The 23,291-nt window shown below is 37.4% G+C and overlaps 1 protein-coding gene across 4 annotated transcripts in view; it reads left to right on the top strand.

Moving 5' to 3' along the window:
* Positions 1 to 22,977, top strand: part of abcc3 (ATP-binding cassette, sub-family C (CFTR/MRP), member 3) — an 85,686-nt gene extending 62,709 nt beyond the window's left edge. The window contains exons 22-31 of one of the 4 annotated variants that reach the window (XM_073866593.1): positions 347 to 554; positions 5,105 to 5,418; positions 9,382 to 9,581; positions 9,754 to 9,880; positions 10,549 to 10,650; positions 12,107 to 12,253; positions 14,164 to 14,322; positions 18,829 to 18,995; positions 19,292 to 19,486; positions 22,541 to 22,977. In XM_073866593.1, coding sequence (XP_073722694.1) covers positions 347 to 554; positions 5,105 to 5,418; positions 9,382 to 9,581; positions 9,754 to 9,880; positions 10,549 to 10,650; positions 12,107 to 12,253; positions 14,164 to 14,322; positions 18,829 to 18,995; positions 19,292 to 19,486; positions 22,541 to 22,649 — 1,728 coding nt within the window. In that variant the 3' untranslated portion in view covers positions 22,650 to 22,977. Of the gene's footprint in view, positions 1 to 346; positions 555 to 4,114; positions 4,426 to 5,104; positions 5,419 to 9,381; positions 9,582 to 9,753; positions 9,881 to 10,548; positions 10,651 to 12,106; positions 12,254 to 14,163; positions 14,323 to 18,828; positions 18,996 to 19,291; positions 19,487 to 22,540 lie in introns of those variants that run through there. The other 3 variants (XM_073866594.1, XM_073866595.1, XM_073866596.1) reach the window with 3 other exon arrangements.
* The last annotated feature ends 314 nt before the right edge of the window (positions 22,978 to 23,291 follow it).

The following is a 23,291-nucleotide window of genomic DNA, read 5'->3' as shown; positions in this document are numbered from 1 at the left end:
GCAGAAGTATCAGCGCTACCAAAGCGCTCAGCTGAAAAAACAGCTGGCATTTGGTGTACTCCAGGCGTTTTCAGCCGCGTTTAAAAGCTTTGGTGTGCACACCCCCTTAAGTCCTTTCGGTAAAAATAATGCTGAGTGTGGTGGATGTGATATTAGTAAACATACCAACATCAGTGGACATGTTTAAATTGCATATCATCGGTTAGTGGAAACGCCGTCATTTCGCTAATGTTTTTTTGCGACATATAGAAAATATCGCTGAAGTTTTGCGCAAATATGTAATGGAAACGCAGCTAGTTTTAACATGACAGTAAACTGCATTTTCCATGACACCTTCCTCTTTCAGGTGAAGTTAAAGGTTTACTGGGAGTATGCAAAAGCGGTGGGACCTCTCCTGTCTGTTTTCATCTGCTTCCTGTATGGCTGTCAGAGCGCGGCAGCGATAGGAGCAAATTTCTGGCTCAGTGAATGGACTAATGATGAACACAACAACCAAACGCAAGAGAATGTACAAATGAGGGTGGGGGTGTACGCGGCGCTGGGCATTTCACAAGGTATGACATGGTCTATATACTATTTGCATAATGTAATGCGGATGTTGTGCGAGTTAGATGTAGTGCACACAGGCCTGTTAATCTAATGGAGCCTGGTCTGATTAGATTAAGTGAACCCAAGACTGATGCCAAATAAAATGAACTGAAATATCAAGTATGTGCATGTAATATAATCCTGGTCTTACATTTCAATTATGTGCATGGTTAAAGAAAAGTTCACCCAAACAGGAAAATTAATTTTGAATTGAATCTGATTTTCAAGCAGATGGTTTATTACAGCAGACATCCCACATCTCTCAGCTGTTCTGGAAGTCTCTTGCATATTAATATTAGCTCCCTAATACTCGCAAATTATGTAAAATATCCCAGAAATGTGTGAGTTAGAGAGGTCCGGTTAAAATTTTTATAGTCTGAAGAGACTGATGTCCCATTCAGACCGCCAGCGACTAGCAGTAGAGTAGTCTCTCTTTCTGATAACTAGTCCAATCAGTTTTCACTGTGGGCGGGCTTACACTGTAGTGTGTATATATTAAATACACATTTTTTTTCTTCCTGAAATGAGTTTTTGCACAGTGGGATGTCTGTTAAAGTGACCACGTTTGTCAATTTCAAAGAAGGACAACAAGAGATAAACACCATAAAAATTTCCTATAATCGATATCATGTCATATCATGATAGCTTTGTGTTAAGAAAGAGACCCAAATGTAAAATCAATGATGACTTACTATGACTTGCATGTGGTTATTGGCTGGGGGCTACACACCCTCTGTCCAAAGGTTATCTCTCAGAAATGTCCTGAGCACCCCAAAACCATAGAAGAAAATACAGATGGAGGATGGCGTTTCAAGCACTACCATACACTTCTAGTGAATTATAAGTAATAACTTAGAAGGATTATATTTATATAAGTCTAAATAATCCTGCACAGTTCACTGTAAAGTATGTTCTTAACGCAAAGAAAAAATGCTAATGTATCAGGGGTGCAAACTTGTCAGATTTTGGCAAAATTCGCCGTTTTGGATCCAAAATAGGCCATTCTTGTAATTCTTCTAGATTCGAGTTTTTGAAAATGGGGGTGAGGGGGGTCTGCGAAATAGTTGTCCAGCTATTGTGATAACGATGTCAAATCACTAACCAGTTTGGCGGGTTATGTTTTACAATTTATAGTCCCCTTATTTGCTGCCGAAGTTTAACTCTTTCACCGCCAACATTAAAAAAAAAGTCGCCAGCCAGCGGGAGGATTTTTCATGATTTTCACAAAAGTTTAATGCCTTCCAGAAAATGTAAAAAACTTTTCTATACCTTTTATATGTTGTGTAAGAGTCCTCTAATGCAAAAATCAATGGGTTTTTACATTTTTTACATTTTGGTAAGTTTTTATGAAAATGTTGTAATATTACAGCATTGGGCATTTGGTATAGCAGAATTGCTGTGATTTCACTCACTGTCTGAACAAAAAGCTGAGATAATTGCATTTTTGTGAAGAACTTTTGATAGAGATCAGATTCAGAGCGATCATCAAAACATACACGGAGTTCTTACTCTTTCACGTGAGGTGTTACTTCCAGGTTGCATAAGTTGCGGAAGAGTGCCACCCGGTGGATAATAACGGTATTGCGGAAAGCCAGAAATACTCATCATTGGCAGGTAAGCAATTCTCATAATTGACGAGAGTTAAGCAGTCTGTGCAGATTGAGCACGCATACTCGCGCAGAAGAATTCTGAAGTTCACACTTAAAGGCGGAGTCCACGATGTTTGAAAAACGCGTTGGAAAAGGAGACGGGCCGACTACCAAAACACACTTACAGCCATTCAAATCAAATCAAATGCCGGGTTGCGTATGTGTGGGGCGGGTCTATCAACAGAAGGTCCAGATTCTATTGGGGTAGGGGCGTGTTTGTTTAGGTGATTTCAAATATAAACATTGGCTTTCAAACATCATGGACTCCACCTTTAAGTTCACGTCTTATATTCGCCTCTTATTTACGTATCACATGATTCACGTCACAAAAACATGCAAGGCAAACACGCGCTGCAGCTTTCATGTCTTTCATAAAATTACATGAAGAAATATAATAGCGTTCTGCCTTTCGAAATGTGTTTTCATTGCCTATATCTGAAAACTTCTTAAGAACAACTTTCGCCAACTAAACTTTGACTCTGTACATACAAAGATCAAGCGTGAACTTGACGAGAGATGCTTGTGCTGCGTTGCCAAGTTTTCTGAATTTTTGCGGACTTCAGATTTGGGGTACCTTCAAACTGTTTCAGCATTTTCATTTTTTTCTACATGTTAAAGATGAAAGTATTTTGTTTATTAGTTTTTGGTGTTAGTAGTCATTGGGATGCTTTGGGGCTAGTTTTACCTGTCCATTGGGCTGGTTTTGATACCTGAATCTGGCAACCTTGGCTGTGCGCGTACGCAGACGTTTGGTTCGGATTATATAGAATGTACATGTAAATGAACATTTGAATTAAATGTTTAGGATTATTGTATTTTCATTTAATATATATATATATATATATATATTATAAGTCTTAGGCCACCACCACCAGACTTGTTGTATTAGAAGTTTTAATGTCCATTCATATTTATTTTTCAATCTAGTTTATTAAGATACAAACAGGAAATACAGAAAATATGTACAATATATTTATTTATTTTTTTATTTTATTTTTTTCAGGACTAAATGTCTTCTTTAGGCATCGTCTGTGTTTAGTTTGACTTCTCTTGGCACTAATCCCATTTCTTTGTTTTACCCCTTACCCCTGCCCCTTAGTTTTGCACATTCACATGAGGGTAAGGGCCAATTGGGATAGCCCTTACTTTCACGTGAACATGCAAAACTAAGGGGTAAGGGCTAATACAGAGAAATGGGAAAACACATCTTGAGCGTTTTTGAGCAGAATGAAGTAAAAAGACGAATTTCTTTAAAATTAGAAATTAGGATTGAATTTTATTTAGGTTTAAGAGATCCTGCAGTTTCCTGCTATTGCTCAAGTAGAAGGGTATCTTGTGTCTTTTTCACCTTTTTCACCCCTGATGAGTTTGCACCCCTGCTGTATACAGTAGCTCAGTGATAAATCATTGCATTAGCAGCACAAAATGTCTTGGATTTGATTCCAATAAACACACATACTGGTAAAATATGTATACCTTGTAATGCACTGTAAGTCGCTTTGGATGAAAGCGTCTGCCGAATGCATAAATGCTAGGATACTTTTACGGTGTATCTTTGTCCTCTTTGAAACTTGATAACCATGTTTATTACGGTACCTGTTTGTACTGCTGTGGAAATAGAATATAGCTGTATAAAAATCTGAAACAGCAACAAAGCAACTAATGGCAGAATTTAATTTTTTGGGTGAATTTTCTTTTCCATGATACAGATATGTGCACCTTTTGTGTATTTGCTCCTGAACATTAATCTTGCCTTTTAGCTCTCTCTCTCTCTCAACAACCCCCCCCCCCAATTCTACCCACAACCCCATTTTTTCCAGCAGGTCTATGTAGTATGTAGTGACCCTCTCCCCCTTGCTCTGGTCTCTCTAACACAGGCATCCTGGTTACATTCTCTTCCTTTACTCTCGCCCTGGGGAAAATCCAGGCGGCACGCAAGCTGCACGAGGCCCTGCTGGACAACAAATTTCACACCCCCCAGTCTTTCTTTGATACCACCCCTATAGGCCGGATCATCAACCGCTTCTCCAAGGATATTTATGTGATAGATGAAGTTCTTCCATCCACAATGCTGATGTTCCTGGGCACCTTCTTTGCCTCCCTGTCCACCATGATTGTTATAATAATCAGTACACCCATTTTCGCCCTGGTCATTATTCCCCTGGCATGCATTTACTTCTTTGTGCAGGTATTTTTTTTGCAGCTCTACGATCAATGCTGGATGAAACCTTAATATTGTTAGCGCATGTGAATGTGGTACAAAATGTCTTGAATTTTCCCTTTTCTTGTTTATCTGTCATGTGTTCATTTCCTGTTTCTCCACTATGCCTGCCCGCACACTTCCTGTTCCGACTTCTGCTGCTCGGCTGCAATCACACTCACACACATTCATAAGCACACACACCATTACACGAATACACACATGTACACTTACAGTGATTATAGGTGCAGAGTCATATCATATCTCTTGAGAGTTGGTTCGGTTCATACAGTAGTGTAGTCTTTGCCTTGTGGTTTGCATTTAAGGGTCTTTCTTACTGTAGTGGTTTTGTGGTGTATTAGCGCCCTCTGGTGAAATTCTTGTAGTAGTGCATGAGGCACATATGCTTCTTATTTCCTATCTCATGGTAAATCATATCAACATTGACGTTCAGATGAGTCTTTTTCTTTTCTAGATATGTGCAGCGTGATGGCAGCCATCCCCATAGTGCCAAATCAGTATTAATCCCTCACAAGTGTTCATGTACAGTAGTAGCTTGTTTAATAGCTGATTTATTCAACCAAAGCTTTAAGACGTGAGCCGAGAGAGGGCACGCGACTAACCCTCCACTTCCTCACTGTCTCTCATTGTGCTGCCCCTTCAACAGGTGCGCTGATTCTGGGCAATTGTTTACTGTGCCGGGCTTACAGCATGCTGAAGGCGGCCCACGCCACCCACCGCGACATGCTCCACGCCATTTTGAGAGCTCCCCAGGCCTTTTTCGAGGCCACACCCTCAGGCCGAATCTTGAACCGCTTCAGCAAAGATGTGGACACGATAGACTCTGCCTTGCCAAACAATATTGATATCTGGATGCGCACTTTCTGGTACACAGTCAATGTGCTGATCGTATGCTCTGTCCTCACCCCTATGTTCCTCATAGTCGTAGTGCCGTTAATGCTGTTCTATTGGTGGGTCCAGGTAAATAGGAGTCTGCTAACTCATTAATACAGCATGCTAACATGTTTCTTTTATGTTCTAGCTGCATTAGCACTGTTTTAGTGTTGTAGTAGTGTACACCATGTGGTTTGGTCATTTGGTTTTTAGTGCAGTCATGGAGTCGAGACTCTGGTGGCCATCAAGACTCGAACCCCTGAACTGGCGGCGTGTACACCAAAGCATTTAAACACGGCAAAAACGCCAGGCAGATGGCAACTGTAGGCGCTTGCCAGAGTTTTTTTAGCTGGGTGCTTGGATTGCTATAAGACTTTGTATAAATACGCTGTATGATGCACCGGTTGGTTGTTGTGGTATTTGTTCCACCCCTCGTCCACTGTGATTGGACGGTTAAATAAAAAGTGATATTGACGAGCTGAGCGTTTTACCTAAATTTTTCAACTCTGGGTGCTCAGTGCTAGCGTTGGCGATTAGCGCGGATAAAATCAGCCATTTTTTTAAAGCGTGGCATTTCCATTGGAAACAATTGAAAACGTACACCGGCCGCCTTGGTGTACACCACGCCCCCTTAGGCAGTAGCTGTTTTTTACCAAAGCACTTTCTTGGGATTTTGAGAACTTTACGCTAATGGTATACAGTAGAACCAGTTTTGCATTTCCCCTCTTAGTACTTTTTATTACAGTTAATTTTGCTACCATAATTTGAGTGGAAAAGTACATATGGTGCTTTCCATTGGATAGCTCAGCTGGCTTTACTTTGGCTCGGTTTGCTTTTCCATTGGAGTTTAGTACCACTTTAGAGCGGGTGGGATTACAGAATCGATACAGTTGCGCCGCCTCTACTGCCGTGACATCATCGTAAAAACGTGATACCACGTACAACAGGTACCAACGGAGCATATCGATGCTGTTCTTGATTTTCGGCATGTGATTGTGTTAATTACCGCTAAAAAGGAGTTTGGGAACTTGTACAACAAAGCACAGATGACAACCTCACTTACGGTCCATTCACACGGGGCGTAAGCGTTAACGCTTCCCATTCACTTTTAATGGGTGACGTCATGCGTTGCCGAACTGAATTGTGGATCCGTCGGACAGAAGTTGAACATTTCTCAAATTTTGAAGCCAATAAGATCGCATTATGCATCAGCCAATAAGATCGCTTTATGCAAATAACCAAAGCAGAGCCAGCTAATTACGTTTATGGAAGACCGGAGCATGTGTAGCGGCCACTGTGATTGGCTGTTGGCCACGCTTCAGACAAGCCTTCCGTCAAGCGTTAACGCTTACGGCCCGTGTGAATGTAACGTTAGTTTGCTCAACGGTGCACGAGGGTAAGCTAATCTTGCATTTAGCAATGACGCTGGTAGTGACGATTTTCTCTTACCAATCAGTGACCTGCAGTGTTACACGTGATGTTTTAGTATCGGTACGGCTCGCTTGGAAACTCAACAAAGGAGGTACTAAAAAGTATTGGGTACTGTACATAGTGGAAAACGTAGCTGTACTGTTTTATCCAATGGAAAATCACCAATATATTTTACATTTTTAGATGTTCCCCTTTTACTTTGTAGAACTTGTCAGTGTTAACCTGAAATTTAATGTATGCCCAGTTGAAGCAAGAACATGTTAGTTTTTGTACAAAAATTTATTTATATTTAATTTAATTATTACAAACCTCTAAAACTTTCTATTTATTTAGAATTTCAGTTACACTGTCAGAAATAATGGTCAAGAAATGGTCCCTATGTCACTGGTGCCGTACCCTTTTTTAAAGTACACCGTTGAACCTAAAAAGTTCATAAACATACATCAGAGGTACCAAAGAGTGCGTAGTAGTACCTCAAATGGTACGTATTAGGATCTTCTTAAAGGGGACATATCATGATAATCTGACTTTTTCCATGTTTAAGTGCTATAATTGGGTCCCCAGTGCTTCTATCAACTTAGAAAATGTGAAAAAGATCAACCCAGTAACTTAGTTTTGGTAAACCATTATCTCCAAGCATGTGAAATAATAGGTAATTGAAATTTGGCTCCCCTTGTGATGTCAGAAGGGGACAATACCGCCCCTTAATCTGCACTATCCAACCACGCCACTGCCATTTAGTGCAAAGAGAGAGAAATAATTGACAGCACAATTGAGTTTCCATTTCAACAAACCACCATTATGGCGATCAGTGTTTGCTTTTCATCAGCTCATTTGCATTTTGAAGGACATCTATTATTTACTCTGGAGACACCGAAAATTTATTTTACATATTGAAATGTCCCCTTTAAAGGGTACCGCCCCAGTGACAGCCTGGGACCATTTTTAACATTGTTTCTGACAGTGTAGATTTTGAATCCCAGATGTTCAGTATAGACTCAGACTTTTGAACCCTACTGTTTATGGACATGAAAATCGTCTTCATTTGAGGGGAAATGTAAAGTTTATGACATACTGTAATTTGTTTTCGTGCTCATGAAACTCTTAAAAAGTATTGAAGGTGTAAGAACAGTCTTTTACTGTAGAGTTAGCTTTGCAGAAGTAGCATGTACATTAATTCATTTGTCTGTATACTGAACATGGCATGAAGTGTTGTTGTGCTGTACAGTAATCTCGTCATTTCATCAGTCCAACCTTTATGTACATCATCATTCGTACTCTCTTTTAACAGTTCAGTACTAATGCTAGCACACGTAACAGGCATGTAAAAGTCGAGTTCAAGTGGACTTTTCCCTTGTACCTGGCATTTAGGAGTTTTAATAGAATAGGGATGTGAGGGCAGTGAGTAGAGAGTAGCCACATAAGTGAATCAGAATACTTACTGTACGCTGTGGGTTTGGTGGTGCGTCAACGTGATCTCACAGGAAAACGTGACTATTTTATGAGGTGGTGATATGGATTCATATGATGTGATTTAAAAATCTAGGATTATTAGAAAAAACATCAATTTGTAAACACAATCATCACTGGAAAAATATAGCAGATGACATCATATCAATTTATTCGAAATAGCTACCAATTCACTAAAACATAATATAGTCTGTAGCGGTGAGATTGTGTTGGGTGTGTCTTTTGTTGATTTAGGCTTTGTTAGTTTATTAAGCTACTAACGATTTAGCAAGAAATCCATTTGAACCAGTTCAGACCTTGATTATTAACCAAACAAATAAAATGACATTACAGTGCTAACACAAACAATCTGTGACATCACATACAGTTTAAATACTGTAGATGATATAGTGTTATTTATCATTGTATTATACCACGGGCCTGTTGAATGCTTTATTCTGATTGGCTGAGAAATTCTAAATGGGTGTTGATTATTTTTCATTAAAATGTCTTAAAAATAAGCACCAGAGCAATGTTTGTGGTATCCGTGGTATAAGAGGAATAATTGACTCTTTGAATTATTTGGAAAAAAATGCACCACAATTTGCTTTGCGTCATGCCCACATTACCACCTTTGGTGTGCATTATTTTCAAATAACTCAACGGTTCGTCGTCATTTATTCCCTAGTCATTCTTCTGAAATTCTCATAGATATTTCCACACATGTTCCTCTGTCCTAAAGCATCTAGGTGCCCAATCTTTCATTGCATAATTGTGATTTACGTAATCTCACTGATTCTTCTTGGATTGCACAGGCTTTGCATGGCGTGATTCTCTCCTAACTGCACTGTATTTTCTTGCGATGACTGAATTAATTGTCTGTTGCATGCACCCAAAATATCAGATCCATTGTTTTTATTTATGTTGATGTCCTTGTAAACCCATTGAGGTGTTAATGCCTGACCAACCAAACAAACACTACAACATTATCATAGTGTTACATTTCATTTATGGGTCAGTGAAAAATACAGTATATATATTTTTACAGTATAGATAGTAAACATAGTTTAATATGTGTGCTGTTGTTGCTGTTACTATTATATTGCTGTCAATGGTTGTAATAGCAGTTGAACAGGATGTTTGTTTCTTTCCCCTCAATTTCCTCTGTAGAGATTTTATGTTGCCACGTCTCGGCAGCTTAAAAGACTGGAATCTGTCAGTAGGTCTCCTATATATTCTCATTTTTCGGAGACCATCACGGGCACAAGTGTGATCCGTGCCTACGGGCGAAACGATGCCTTTGTGCTCTTGAGTGATATGAAAGTGGATGAGAACCAAAAGAGTTACTACCCTGGTATTGTTTCCAACAGGTAGGTTGTAGTGCCGCTCACATTTGGATGCATTTCTGCTCATTTATGTCTCTATTTTATTTATTTATTTACTACACAAAAACTAGCATTTACTTATTTGGAAATGTTATTTATTGCGACATGTGAGATCTGCTGTGTGAGTGTTCACAGTATTGTGTTTAACTGAAAACAGGTGGTTGGGGGTTCGAATCGAGTTTATCGGGAACTGCATAGTGCTGTTTGCTGCTTTGTTTGCTGTCATTGGGAAGGACAAGCTCAATCCTGGTTTGGTTGGACTGTCGGTGTCATATGCGCTGCAGGTAAATAAACATAATTTTTATACTGATTGTGTATTATATCATCACAAGCAGTGGTGGGCGGTGACTTCTTTTTCGAGGGCGCATGATGCAAACTCGTCAAAACATGTATTTATCCCGTCTTGTGTGTGGTTCGTAATTTCAAAATATTGTTCGGTGTGTCATGTGAACCTACTGTATGTGCATCACGTGTCATTTCAAAATAGGAGCCTGCTGCAAACGCTTCAAGGTTTATGATAATTAAAAGAGACGCTCACTATTGCCAGATACTCGCTTAATCTCATGCGTAATCAGAGTTTAGTGTTAAGTTAGTGTTTTTTGTGAACGTCTCTTTTGTCATAAATCCTTTTTATAAATCCTAACCCAATGCGTGTGTAGCAGGCACGTATTTTGACATGATGCACATGGTTCAGATATTTGAATTCGTCCCCCACGGTAGAGAAGTCACCCGCCGGTCACTGATCACAAGCCATGTGATATCTAAGCATTATTTGAACTTCGAACATTAGTTATCATCTACAGCTGCTGTACTGTAAATTCATGCAGTTTGTTGTTTATGTTGTTTATACATTACTACATTTCTTAAAGCAATAGCACAATTGTTGAAATCTTGTATGTAATCACTTAAATTTTGTAACAGTACGTTTTGTATTTACCACTTTATTTCTTAGGTGACGATGTCTTTAAACTGGATGGTGAGGATGACCTCTGACCTTGAGAGTAACATAGTAGCAGTGGAGAGAGTGAAAGAATACTCAGAGACACAAACTGAGGTGCAGTACAATATAATTTAATCATTTTATCGGTCAGCAAGTTTCATTTACCATTCTGTTACTTTTGCCGACTTTTAAACACTATAGCTCAGTTGGCAGAGCATTGCATTAGCAGCGCAAAAGGTCATGAATTCGAACGCAAGGAACACATGTACTGATAAAAAATACCTTGTAATGCACCATAAGTCACTTTTGAATAAACGTCTGTCAAATGAATGAATGAATGAAGTCAGTAACGGTACATTCACACGGGGCGAAAGCGTTAAAGCTTGTTGGAAGGCTTGTCTGAAGCGTGGACAACGGCCAATCACAGTGGCCGTAATAGCCTATCTCTGCCTTGGTTATTTGCATAAGGCATTCTGATTGGCTGATGCACGCGTTGCCACTTTAAAAGTTGAGGAATGTTCAACTTCTGACGCGGCACCGACAGATCCACAATTCAGTTCGGCAACGCATGACGTCACCCATTAAAAGTTATTGGGAAGCGTCAACTCTTACGGCCCATGTGAATGTACCGTAATACAAGCATGCAGAAAAGTGGTAGCTCATTAAAACAATTGTGAAGCAATCTCAAAACACAAATGGTAGCAGAAAGTAGTTTGTGTAAATTTTGTCCTTCTAGACCAGGGGTGCCCAAATTTTTTCCTACCAAGTGCCAAAAAAAACTTGACTGAGGGCCGTGGGCCGAAATTAAATGTTGCTGTGTTATATTAAAAATAAATTTGCCCTGATTCTCCTAATTTATAATTTTCTAATATTTAAAAAATGAATAAGCAAACATTATTCTGTTTAAGCATAACTAATGCGGTTTTATTTTCAAATGTAACGGTTGTTAAAAGAAATCATTTTGCCAATCATTTTTAAATTTCCTTTTGTCTGTGTGCCTCGGCCTCTCCATTATTAGCCCTATAGTACCCAAGTTCATTTAGTTTCGTGACGCAAGCTATAGACGGTTTTAGCAGTAACAACATAAACAAGCAGCTTTCGTGGTCAACATGTAACTTCCGGTAAACTATTTAAACGTAGTTTATTTATATAACAAGCAAAAAACAACACATAGATTACATAGGAAACCAAAACAGTTGTTATTTTCGACAATGCATTTCTTCAAGAGATCAGTTTAGCAACTAGTCATACCATTAAAAAAAAAAAAACGGAAGTGAAGTTCGGATCCAGACATGATGAAATTGTCTACACACCTTAAAGTATGCCTGTACATAAAAATTAATTCACTTTCATTCCTTGAATTTTATAAAATAAAACAAAAAATTTTGAATTTTAGAAAGTGTTTAATTAAAAAATACGAACATCTGGGTCAATGACACTTATCCTTTTTCCTTAGCTCACATGGCATGTTGGGCCAAATTAAAGGTCCAGTTTGGGCACCTTTGTTCTAGAAGCAGATGGTACATCTTTGAGAACATGTAAGCTGACATATATGTTCATATATTCATAGGCTCCATGGACAGTGTCAGAAACTATGCCCCCATCAGATTGGCCCCCTATAGGGAATGTACAGTTTGTGGATTACAGTGTGAGGTATCGAGAAGGTCTGGACCTGGTGCTGAGAAACATCTCTCTGAAGGTGAAAGGAGGAGAAAAGGTAAGAATCATCGCAATACATTTTTACTGGTGCACTGTGTAGATTTTAGCGACATCTACTGGTGAGATTGTGAATTGCAACCGACACATCATTCCACAGCTCACCCCTCCTTTTCGAAACGCTTAGAGAAGCTACAGTAGCCATCACCACAAGACAAACAGTTTGTCCATTTAGGGCTACTGTAGAAACATTGCGGTGTGAAATGGCGAGTCTCGTGTAACCTGCGGTAGTGTTGGCAGATTTCGAAACACTGCTTCATGAAGCCACAAAACATTTATCAATCTTTTGTTTCGAATTAGTGGTTTCAAACTGGCCAAGTCACGTGATTTTAGCAAACGAGGCTTCATTACGTCATTACTGTTTCGATCGAAAATCTGATGGTTCACCACTAGGGGGAGTTGATCACAAATGCCCAATGTCTAATATTGAATGAACTCAGGTCTGTTTTATTATGCAAGTTCATAAAACATTCATCCGTTTAAATGATAACGCTACCATTTCGCATAATTTTTGTTTATAGATACATTTATTCACAAACATGTGCATAATTAAAAGTGGAGTGTTAAAACATATTTTTAGAAAAACCTTTGCAAATGATTTTGTAAAAAGTTTGGACTTAGATCTTGTTGCTTTGACAACAATTTCACCAGCAGGTGGAGCCATATTTAAAGGATTAGTCAATTTTCTTTAAAAAAATCCAGATAATTTACTCACCACCATGTCATCCAAAATGTTGATGTCTTTCTTTGTTCAGTCGAGAAGAAATTATGTTTTTTGAGGAAAACTTTTCAGGATTTTTCTCATTTTAATGGACTTTAATGGACCCCAATACTTAACAGTTTTAATGCAGTTTAAAATTGCTGTTTCAAAGGACTCTAAATGATCCCAAACGAGGCATAAGGGTCTTATCTAGAAAAAAGATTAAAAAAATATGCACTTTTAAACTACAACTTCTCGTCTATCTCCGGGCCTGTGACGCACCAGCACGACCTCATGTAATACGTGATCACGTCAAGAGGTCAAGTGTGAAGAAAGAGGACCGTTCCGACGTTGTTGTATGTCGAATGATACTAATTAATGTCTTTGTGTCAGTTTATTTGCAAATGTGCGTTTCATATATGTAACACGTGACCTTTCGACGTCATTACGCAATTACGTGAGGTCGCGCTGGCGCGCCACAGGACCAGAGATAAACGATAAGTTGTGGTTTGAAAGTGCATATTTTTTATTTTTCTTGCCAAAAATGACAATCGTTTCGCTAGATAAGACCCTTATGCCTCGTTTGAAATTGTTTAGAGTCCTTTGAAATGCCGTAGAAGCTGCAATTTTAAACTGCATTAATACTATTACGTGTTGGGGTCCATTAAAGTCCATTAAAATTAGAAAAAATCCTGAAATGTTTTCCTCAAAAAACATGGACTAATCCTTTAAGTGTTTTGAGTGCTTCGAACAGTGAATAATTTTTTAAAGCAATTGGTTAAAGTGATTCCCATTACTAACCTGCAGTGTACATGTAAATAAAATCTTTGTACACCACTGAATACTAGTTATGTATATTATATTTCATTTCTGTCAAGAGATCCTTCTAAAAGTAACACAATGCTACTTTAAAGTGCTGTGAAATTTTGCTGGCGAAACACTGCCAAACCACGCAATTTGTTATGGGTTGGCTTCAAATTATTTTTTAAAGTTCACAAAACATAACCCTGATACAAACCTTTGACATTGCGTCATCCGTAAGTCTTCATTGCTCAGATTTTTTGTAAAATGCAAAGTTTTACTACGGTAAATGCGCCTTCATAGTGACTTCTTGTGATTTGGCTTGCATTCATTTGTGTTTAACAAAATTTTTGAAGCATGGCCTCTATATCACACATCACAGGGATTTAAAAACAGTTTTTTTTCTACAGATCGGCATTGTAGGAAGAACAGGGGCCGGTAAGTCGTCCATGACGCTGTGTCTCTTTCGCCTGCTGGAGGCAGCGGAGGGGGATATCGTAATCGATGAGGTGAAAATCTCTGAAATCGGCCTTCATGACCTCAGATCCAAACTCACCATTATTCCTCAGGTTGGTCTTCTGAAATCTCTTTGGCTTTGTCGGTGGTATGACATCTGTTGTAAGTTAAGCACAGCTTGACAATGGTGTTTATCTTTATATTAGCATTTCACTCATGTTGGGTTTACTACAGTATGTCAGCAAAATCAGCAAATTTCCCTATTTAGTGCCATAAAGCAGTTGATTGTGATTTTGGTCCTGGCAATAGAGGAGGCCAAAGCACCTTGAGGCTTACAAACAGTGGCTAATGAGCTTGTTCAATTGAAAACACTATTGTGGCTAATGGATTGTTAGCTTGTGCCCAGGTTATTAACATTTAGTTGTTGTTTTTGCTTGTAAAGGCAGATCTGAATTTAATTTCACTCTTTAAAGGGGCACTCCACTTTCTTTGAAAATATGCTCATTTTCTAGCTCCCCTAGAGTTAAACATTTCATTTTTACCGTTTTGGAATCCATTCAGCTGATCTCCGGGTCTGGCGCTACCACTTTTAGCATAGCTTAGCATAATCCATTGATTCTGATTAGACCATTAGCATTGCACTTAAAAATAACCAAACAGTTTGGATATTTTTCCTATTTAAAACTTGACTTCTTTAGTTACATCGTGCACTAACACTGAAGGAAAATTAAGTTGTGATTTTCTAGGCAGATATGGCAAGGAACCACACTCTCATTCTGGTGTAATAATCAAGAACTTTGCTGCCGTAACATAGCTGCAGCAGGCGTAGTGATATTACGCACTGCCCGAAAATAGTCCCCTGCTATTTAAGCAATATCGCTTGAGTAGGAGTGTGATATAGCTCTATATCACACGACTCCGAGAGCGAAATTGCTTTTATACAACAGTTCGACGGCACACGTTTGAAAAACGAAAACTAGAAAACAACAACAGAGTTATTTTAAAAGCCTCTTTGTTTGAGAACTACTTCTTCCGCCACCGATTTGAGGGCTGCCAGAATGACAGGTAACACTTTCGGCTGCTTTGAATCTCATAACAACTCAATGGACGGAAAAGCCGTTTCTTTATATTACCGTTTCTTGGTCACAAAGTGTAGTTTTAAGATTAGTTCAGTCGAGAATGTATATGTATTATATTTAAATCTACAGTCGATTAGTAAAGAGAGCGCCTGTTTGAATGTTTGCTTAGTGAGATTCGGTACGTATGAGAACCAAAGCATGAGCGGATGTCAGTGTTCACTCGCCCCGCTGACCACCGCCCTCTCTGGGCTACATCTCTGACAGGGATTCCCTGACTCTCATGTCGGCCTTGTTTGTTTTTTTGGCGCGAGGTAAAAGTGAATAAAACTATACTTATATAATGTTACTATTGGTTTACCATTTCTTCTTAACGCGATACGAGCACTCGATTATTATTAAACTTTGTTCTTGTCAGTACTATAGAAAACGGTTTTTTATAAGTGTCAGAGAGATGTTGTTGCATGCTGTTTATAAATATACCAGTGGCGATATCTCATAACATGTTTTAATAGTCAGGTCACGATAAAGTAAATGATCAATGTCCACATTTAAAAGCTGCGGTGCTTACCTGCTGTTCCACGGTGTTTTTGCGTTCTGATAAGAGATATTGCTCCAGAAAAAAAAAGTTTACATTCCTCTTTCCAAGTGTCCACACGATGTGACAAGACATAAATCCCATTAAGTTTAAAGGGCTGTGGCACATAAAGTGCATAAATCTGTCATAAGGCTTATTTACAGTTTTTTTTTTAGACATGATTGTATTGTGTATGCATAAAATGCACTATGATTATATTCACTACTTGTACTACTTGTACTTATTTCAATGACCCTGTTTAGTTTTTGGACTTTCCATTGTATGACACTGTATCGCCATCTTTTTTAATGTTTACTTATCTGATAAATGCACCCTCTTTTAATTGCTAAGCCTTCTTACGGTCCTTACAGATTTTCAAAAATTTTGTGTCATTCTTTTCAGTACACTACACTAAGAATGATCATTCATTTGTATTGGACGATTAGGATCTGCTGTGACAGAAGTGGAGAATAGAAATGTTACATTAGTGTCAATAGTAACATGTTCTAATATGTTCTGTATCATCTAATATAAACAAATATCTCAATTTCTCTTTGGCTCAAAAATGATAGCCCAGGAAAGCACAAAAGGCCCATAAAGAAAAAAAGGTGATTTTAGAAAAACTGTAGATCAAATGTAGAGAGGGGGCTACAGATCTGAAGCGCATGTTTAAGAAATAAATCTGATACTATGGAATATATATTTATAATTTTATTTCATTGTGTACATGATCTAACTAATAATAGAAAATCTCTGACCACTATGCCATGTCTGTGATTAAATGGTGTTTCACCAAATGAAGGCTGTGCTTCACATGTGGGTCAGTGTTAAATAATGCCTGTGCTTCATGGGTGTCATTCTGTGGGTCAGGTTAGATGCACAGAGACTGCAGGCAGGGGTAACTTCTGTCCCTCAGTAATTATTATTATGATGGCATCATGTGTTTCTATTTGTTACTGTAACATTGGCACATTGTCACTTAAGTAAAATATGTTAAGATTTCTGGCTCAATATTGACAATGTATTTGCACACACAATTTATTAGAACTTTAGATTCATCTCAAATTATCTAGTAAGTGAAAGATGAGGTTATTTATGAATTGACCAAATTTAAATAGAAATGTACTTGTTAACATTAATTAACTGATGGAAATGTGTTTCATACATCTACTGATATTTGGAGATATATTAATGATGAACATAATTAAATGTATAGTATTTAGTCCGAACACAAATATGAATAATTTTTTATCAATAATGGACATAATTAAATGTACAGTAATTAGTCCAATCACAAATATCAATCCATGCTATTAAAAAAATGTTTCTTTAAAGAAAATATCGTAAATGTTTTAAGACAGCAATAAATATTCGTGACTGTAAATGTAATAAAATAAATGCTTTAATATTGTAATATTATGCAAAATATATGCTTCCACGCCCGCTACACGCTCATCATATGTACACGCATGCGCAGACATCCTCCGGAGCCTCGTTTTATTAAGTAAACTCAACTTACTCTGCAACATAACCTGCTCCGGAGCAGAGAGTTATCTTCAGAGAGTCAGTTGCTATGGTTACTTACATAACCCGAAAGTTACCTCCGTTTTTGGAACCGAAAGCAGAGTTTATCCGCTTACTTACTCCTAAACATACCCGGGTAAGTCACATAACCTGCTTTCTGGAATACACCCCTAAGCAGCTTGGTGTTTACAGCTTTTGCTCAAAACATAGCTCACCCAATTATGAAAATTTGCTCATAATTTACCCTAAAGTCATTAAAGATTTTTATGATTTCCTTTCTATAGTTAAACAATAAATATTTTTTAAATGCTTTTAATATAAAAAAAATCTTACATGGGAGCCAACATAGTGAAACACCTTAAAGCACATCCATATATCAATAAAGATATTCAAATGACTCTAAAAACTATATGTTTATGAGCTTACTGTGAGCTTAGTAATCATCAATACATTGCATATTTATAGAAAAACATACAGATCAATACACTATAAAAAGTCATTGTTGCACTCAGTTTTTAAGTTTAAACAACTTGACTCAAACTTAAAAGTATTTTTTACTTACTGTGAGGAGTTGGTATAAATAAAAAATACTTCAGTTAATACAACTTTATTTTTATAATTTATGCAACTTCTAACTAGTCAAAAAATAAATTCAAGTTATTTATACTTAAACATTTTAGTGCAACAAGGAATTTTTACATTGTAGGGAAGAGTGGGGTAAGTTGTCACACTGTTCATAAAAAGAAAAGCACAGTAACTTAGTTTTGTTAAACTATTCTCTGCAGGCATTTGAAAAAATTGGCTCCCCTTGTGATGTCAAAACATTGGTAATCATCAACTTTACTATATTTTTCTAAAAAAAAAAAAAGCCCAAGAAATCCACTTTTTTGGACAAGACTTAGTAAAGATTCAACACGACATTGCAAATAATAAAAGTCAGAATGTAAAAATGAAGAAACTGAACCACACATTAGGGGGCGCTGTGATCTATGTGGCAGCCACATTCAGGTTAAATTCAGGTCCAAGTACTTACAAGGGACACAAGTTTGAATGTGACTCATGGTTGTTCTGCACACCATCATTCATCCAATTCATCTTTAATGCACTTAGAGGACTTTTCTGAAAAATCTATTTAATGGATTCTGCAAACAAAGCAGTATTTCTGAATTGCCTGAGGTGGGAAGTAAGCAAATTTAAAGTGAAAGTATTTGACAAATGTACAGTATAATACATGGCAAGAGCATTAAGTCAATCTCATTATCTCATTTTTGACAAAGGTGACATTTAACTTATGTAAGTTAAGCATATGAAACTATAGGGCTCCTGAACTTGCCATGTAGAGATTATCACCAGGCACACTTCTCAACTACACAATGTCTGCTACTGTATTGCTAATTAAAGCATTCATAATAACTTGACTTGTGATTGATATGCATTTGTAGGAACCTGTTCTGTTTTCTGGAACGCTGCGGATGAACCTCGATCCCTTTGGTAAATACAGTGATGATGAAGTGTGGAACGCTCTTGAACTCTCTCATCTAAAGAAGTTTGTTAGCAATCAGACTGCCAAACTCAATCTGGAATGCTCAGAAGGAGGGGAAAATCTAAGGTACATTCAATACAATACAATAAAGGTGTAGTTTCTGTTATTTACTGTTTGGTCCGAAAATCTAAGGATTCCACCAATAAAAATGCTTTTACATTGCCTTTTCTAAATGTCATCTTATACATTTTTTTATTACATATTATTTCATTAGAATTACAATTACATTGAGTCAAAAATGAAAATAATGAATTTTTTACATAAATATTTTTTTTTGTTATTTTTGTATATTTTTGGTATTTGATATGACTTTCTTTTTGCTTCAATGACTGCATTTTAATGACCTGCTCATATCTTTTCAGTGTGGGTCAGAGGCAGCTGGTGTGTCTGGCTCGAGCTTTGCTGAGGAAGACTAGGATCCTCATCCTCGACGAAGCCACTGCCGCCGTTGACCTGGAGACGGATGATCTGATCCAGTCCACAATCCGCACTCAGTTTGAAGACTGCACAGTTTTCACTATAGCTCACAGACTAAACACCATTATGGACTACACCAGGTATGAATTATAAGCAATTATAATTTTTTAATATAGTAAAACTACAATTATAGTTTTTAAAAACTATTGTATTGGCACAGGAAGGAAAGTAACTTGACCTCTTGTTATTGAATATACCTGATATACCAGACTGTAGTAAAGGTGCCCAGATAGTGGATTATTACCTATTATGTCTCGTTGAATGACTGTCGTGCTGTTGTTATCACTGTGGTTTGTGGGATGTTCATGTGGGTGGTCTGTGGTCAGTAACTGGGTGACAATCACACTGATTCATTGGAGGTGGCAAACAGGAAGTCAGGTGGCGGCAGGTTACAGTCATTGGGGCTGCAATAATGAAGTGAAACCTTCAATCACTGTCAAATGCTAAAACTTGCTTTCTTTACATCTAAACTGTATCTGTTTATAGTTTAACATGTATTTAGAAGTGAGCGGTTCACTATTCACAATATTTTAACCAGTGGTTTACCTGGTCACCTGTATTGTAGTGACAATGACCTAAAGTTTCCTTACAAACAGTCTAAACTGTATTTTTTATATGTATTTTTAAGAAAAAAGTATGTATTGTAATCTAATGTGATGCATTTAAAAATATATGTATGTTATCTTTTGTTATTAACTCTTTCACCGCCAGCGTTTTTAAAAAAAAAGTGTCCAGCCAGCCCCAGCGTTTTTCATGATTTTCACAAAAGTTTAATGCCTTCCAGAAAATGTTGTTCTTCAAATATATAAACATACAATATACCAAATGAAAGACCAGACCCTCTGCTTTCAAACAAAAAAAACCCGTTTCATCCTACCTTGAGTAGTTCTTTTGTAATCAGCTTTTGAATATGGGTAGGTTTCTGCAAAAACACCACATTTTGAGCAAAAAGCAGAGATAATTCCATTTTTGTGACGGACTTTTCATAGAGATCCCATTCAGAGCGATCTTTAAAACAGACACGGACATGCAGCAGCTTGCCATAGGGCAATACTTCCGGTTTTAAAAAGTTGCAGAAGGGCCTAGTGGATAATAGCGGTATTACGGAAAGACGGAAATACTCGTCATTGGCGGGGAAGCGTTTTCTCTTGATTGACGAGATATCTCGTCAATGGCGGGGAAAGAGTTAATTTGTATTTTAATATGTACACCGTCATTTTTACGTAATTTGCTACGGTTAAAAGCGGTTAAAACCTTGACATATACAATTAAAAACTTTAATTAAAATGTAATTATACGGTAAAATAAGCTAAAATGTACAGTTTTTGAAAAAGTAAATGCTGTGAATTACCATGTGTTATGGTGAAAAGGATTGTATGTACTTTTACGGTTTAATTTTGTTAAATCATGGTTTCTGTAAGTTAAAGAGTAACTAAACCCTAAACCAACTTTTTTAGTTAATAATCTGTAAGAATGATGCTTTATTATTGCTGTTCATTGATTTGAGTAACTTTTTTGACATTTGGATATAAAGGGCCCTATTGTAACGATCTAAGCGCATTGTCTAAACTCTAAAGTGCACAGCGCAACATCTAAATGGCCGTGTCCGAATCCACTTTTGCTAATTTAACGACGGGAAAAATGGTTTGTGCGCCGAGCTCAGGGTCGAAAAGGGTTGGTCCTATTGTTTTAATGAGTAATGGGAGTATTTTGGGCATAATGTGCAATAAACCAATGAGAGTCTCAGCTCTCATCCCCTTTAAAAGCCTGTTGCACTGGCACTATGTCTAATCCCTATTTAGATGACGGACTTTGTAAACTGAAAAACTAAGCGGAGGAAGAAGATCCCCAGTTTAAGATTAATGTTAAATAATTGTGTTGTTTTTCACTTGTATTGAAATTGTTATTTTTTTCATTAAAACCTTTAAAACCCGTTTTCATTTAGTCATGGAAGTAAAAAAGCAGGCTTTTAATTGCTTTAAATGTATGGCTATCCATTATCATCAAAAAATAATTTACAAGTATGTAAAGTAAAGGTTTATACTGTAAAAAACTTTATTTGTAACAAACAGGAGATAAAGAATTTATAAACGTCTCTCCGCACGTTTCAGCACTTGGACAGCGTCAGTTTTTTTAAGCATTACCTAAAAATGTTTCTCATCTCACCATATCCACAGGTATAGAGTCATCATATACAATAAATCCATGAGGTAGCATTTGAAAAAAAAAACATTTAAAAACAGATGCATTTGTTTAAAGCAAAGCATTTATTTACTTACCAAGCTGCAGGTGAAGCAGCTCTTTGTGCCTTCTAACGTTTCATAATTAGTCCTCATTTATGTCCAAGAGACTCAATAATAATCTTTTACATTCAATCCTTTAATCTTTCATATTTAAAAGCGTTTTTGTGCTGCTGCGCATTCATGTGTGTGATAAGCAAACCCGCGTTGTCGTCCCGTTTATAGGCGCATATGACTAATGCACTCTTTAAATTACAAAAAACATTGCGCCATTGACTTTAGACTTTGGACCAGGTTTTTGTTGGTCAATGGCGTAGTCTATTTTAGTTGCCTCAAAATAGCAACGCGCCAACAACGCGCCTGAACACACCTCGTTTTTAGACCAGAACGCCCATGGGCGCAAAAGGGGGCGCAAATGCATTTGCTATTTAAACAACGTGGCATTAAACGTGAAAATTATAATTGCGCATGGTGGAAACTAGCAAAAGACACTTGCGTTGTGCATTGCGCTGGGTGTAAGATAGAGCCCAAAGTGTTTCAATGCTACAATATATGGTGTAAAAACATCTGAGTGCTGCCCTCTTCAGGTTGAACGGTGGCTACTGCAGTTGAATTTTCCTATTGAATGTTGCGGAAGCAGTATGACGTGACTTAAGCAGGTCAAGCTCACCACACCCTATCTCCGTTGGGGTCTGCCCACTTTTCTTGCATTTTTCAAATATTGCCAGTGGGTGGAGTCAGAAAAAGAAAATGCCACCTTTTGTTTTTGTATTTTTACTGAGATTTTCTGGCAACAACAGTTTTCTGGCTGCCGTTTTTACACTGTATGTTAAAGAATCCAAAATATTGCAAGACTGTATGATTAAACTTAGATAATACTTCTTCTTGTTACAGAGTGCTTGTTTTGGACAAGGGAAAGATAGCAGAATTCGACACACCGACGAATCTTATCGGGCAGAAAGGTATATTTTTTGGAATGGCTAAGGACGCAGGTTTGGTGTGATCCCACTATGCTGTAATAATGCCGAGAGTGCCTTTATACAGTATCAGACTGAATGCCAGTGAATGTCATTTTATGTTTACTTGACAGCAAGCTACACGAGATCTTTTATTATATTACTTTATTGTCTCTTTTTCTATATACTACAGTGCCACTGTTTATTCAATAAGAAATTTTGATGATATTTTTGTACTGTATTATTTAAGTCACTTGTTCAATAGGAAAGATTACTGCGCAGTTACATGTGATTCATTTTTGTAAACCAAATCTGTAAAAACTTGAACTCTGTTACTTGGAGTATCGTTGCATTTATTAAAACTGTTACGCTGTTTCTCTTATGTGTGTATTTTTTACGTTCTTTTCCAAAAACTCTTTGACCAAATAAACGATAGATACAAACAGAAACATACACTGCTATTTCCATTTATGAAAAACTTCATACTGGCTATTATTATTTCATTTTAAAGGTGCAGTGTGTCAATTTCATAATGATCTTTTGACAGCAATGCAATATAATACAGATAACAGTATTATCATTGTTGGATAAAGGCCTTATATAATTAACTGTATTGTTTTTATTACCTTAGAATGAGCCGTTTTATCTACACACACAGTGGGTCCCCCTACATGTAAGCCGCCTTTTTG

The sequence above is a fragment of the Misgurnus anguillicaudatus genome, chromosome 4 (assembly GCF_027580225.2).
Source record: "Misgurnus anguillicaudatus chromosome 4, ASM2758022v2, whole genome shotgun sequence".
NCBI classification, from domain to species: Eukaryota; Metazoa; Chordata; class Actinopteri; order Cypriniformes; family Cobitidae; genus Misgurnus; species Misgurnus anguillicaudatus.
Note: the sequence above shows the minus strand (reverse complement) of the source record. Positions and strands in the feature narration are given on the sequence as shown.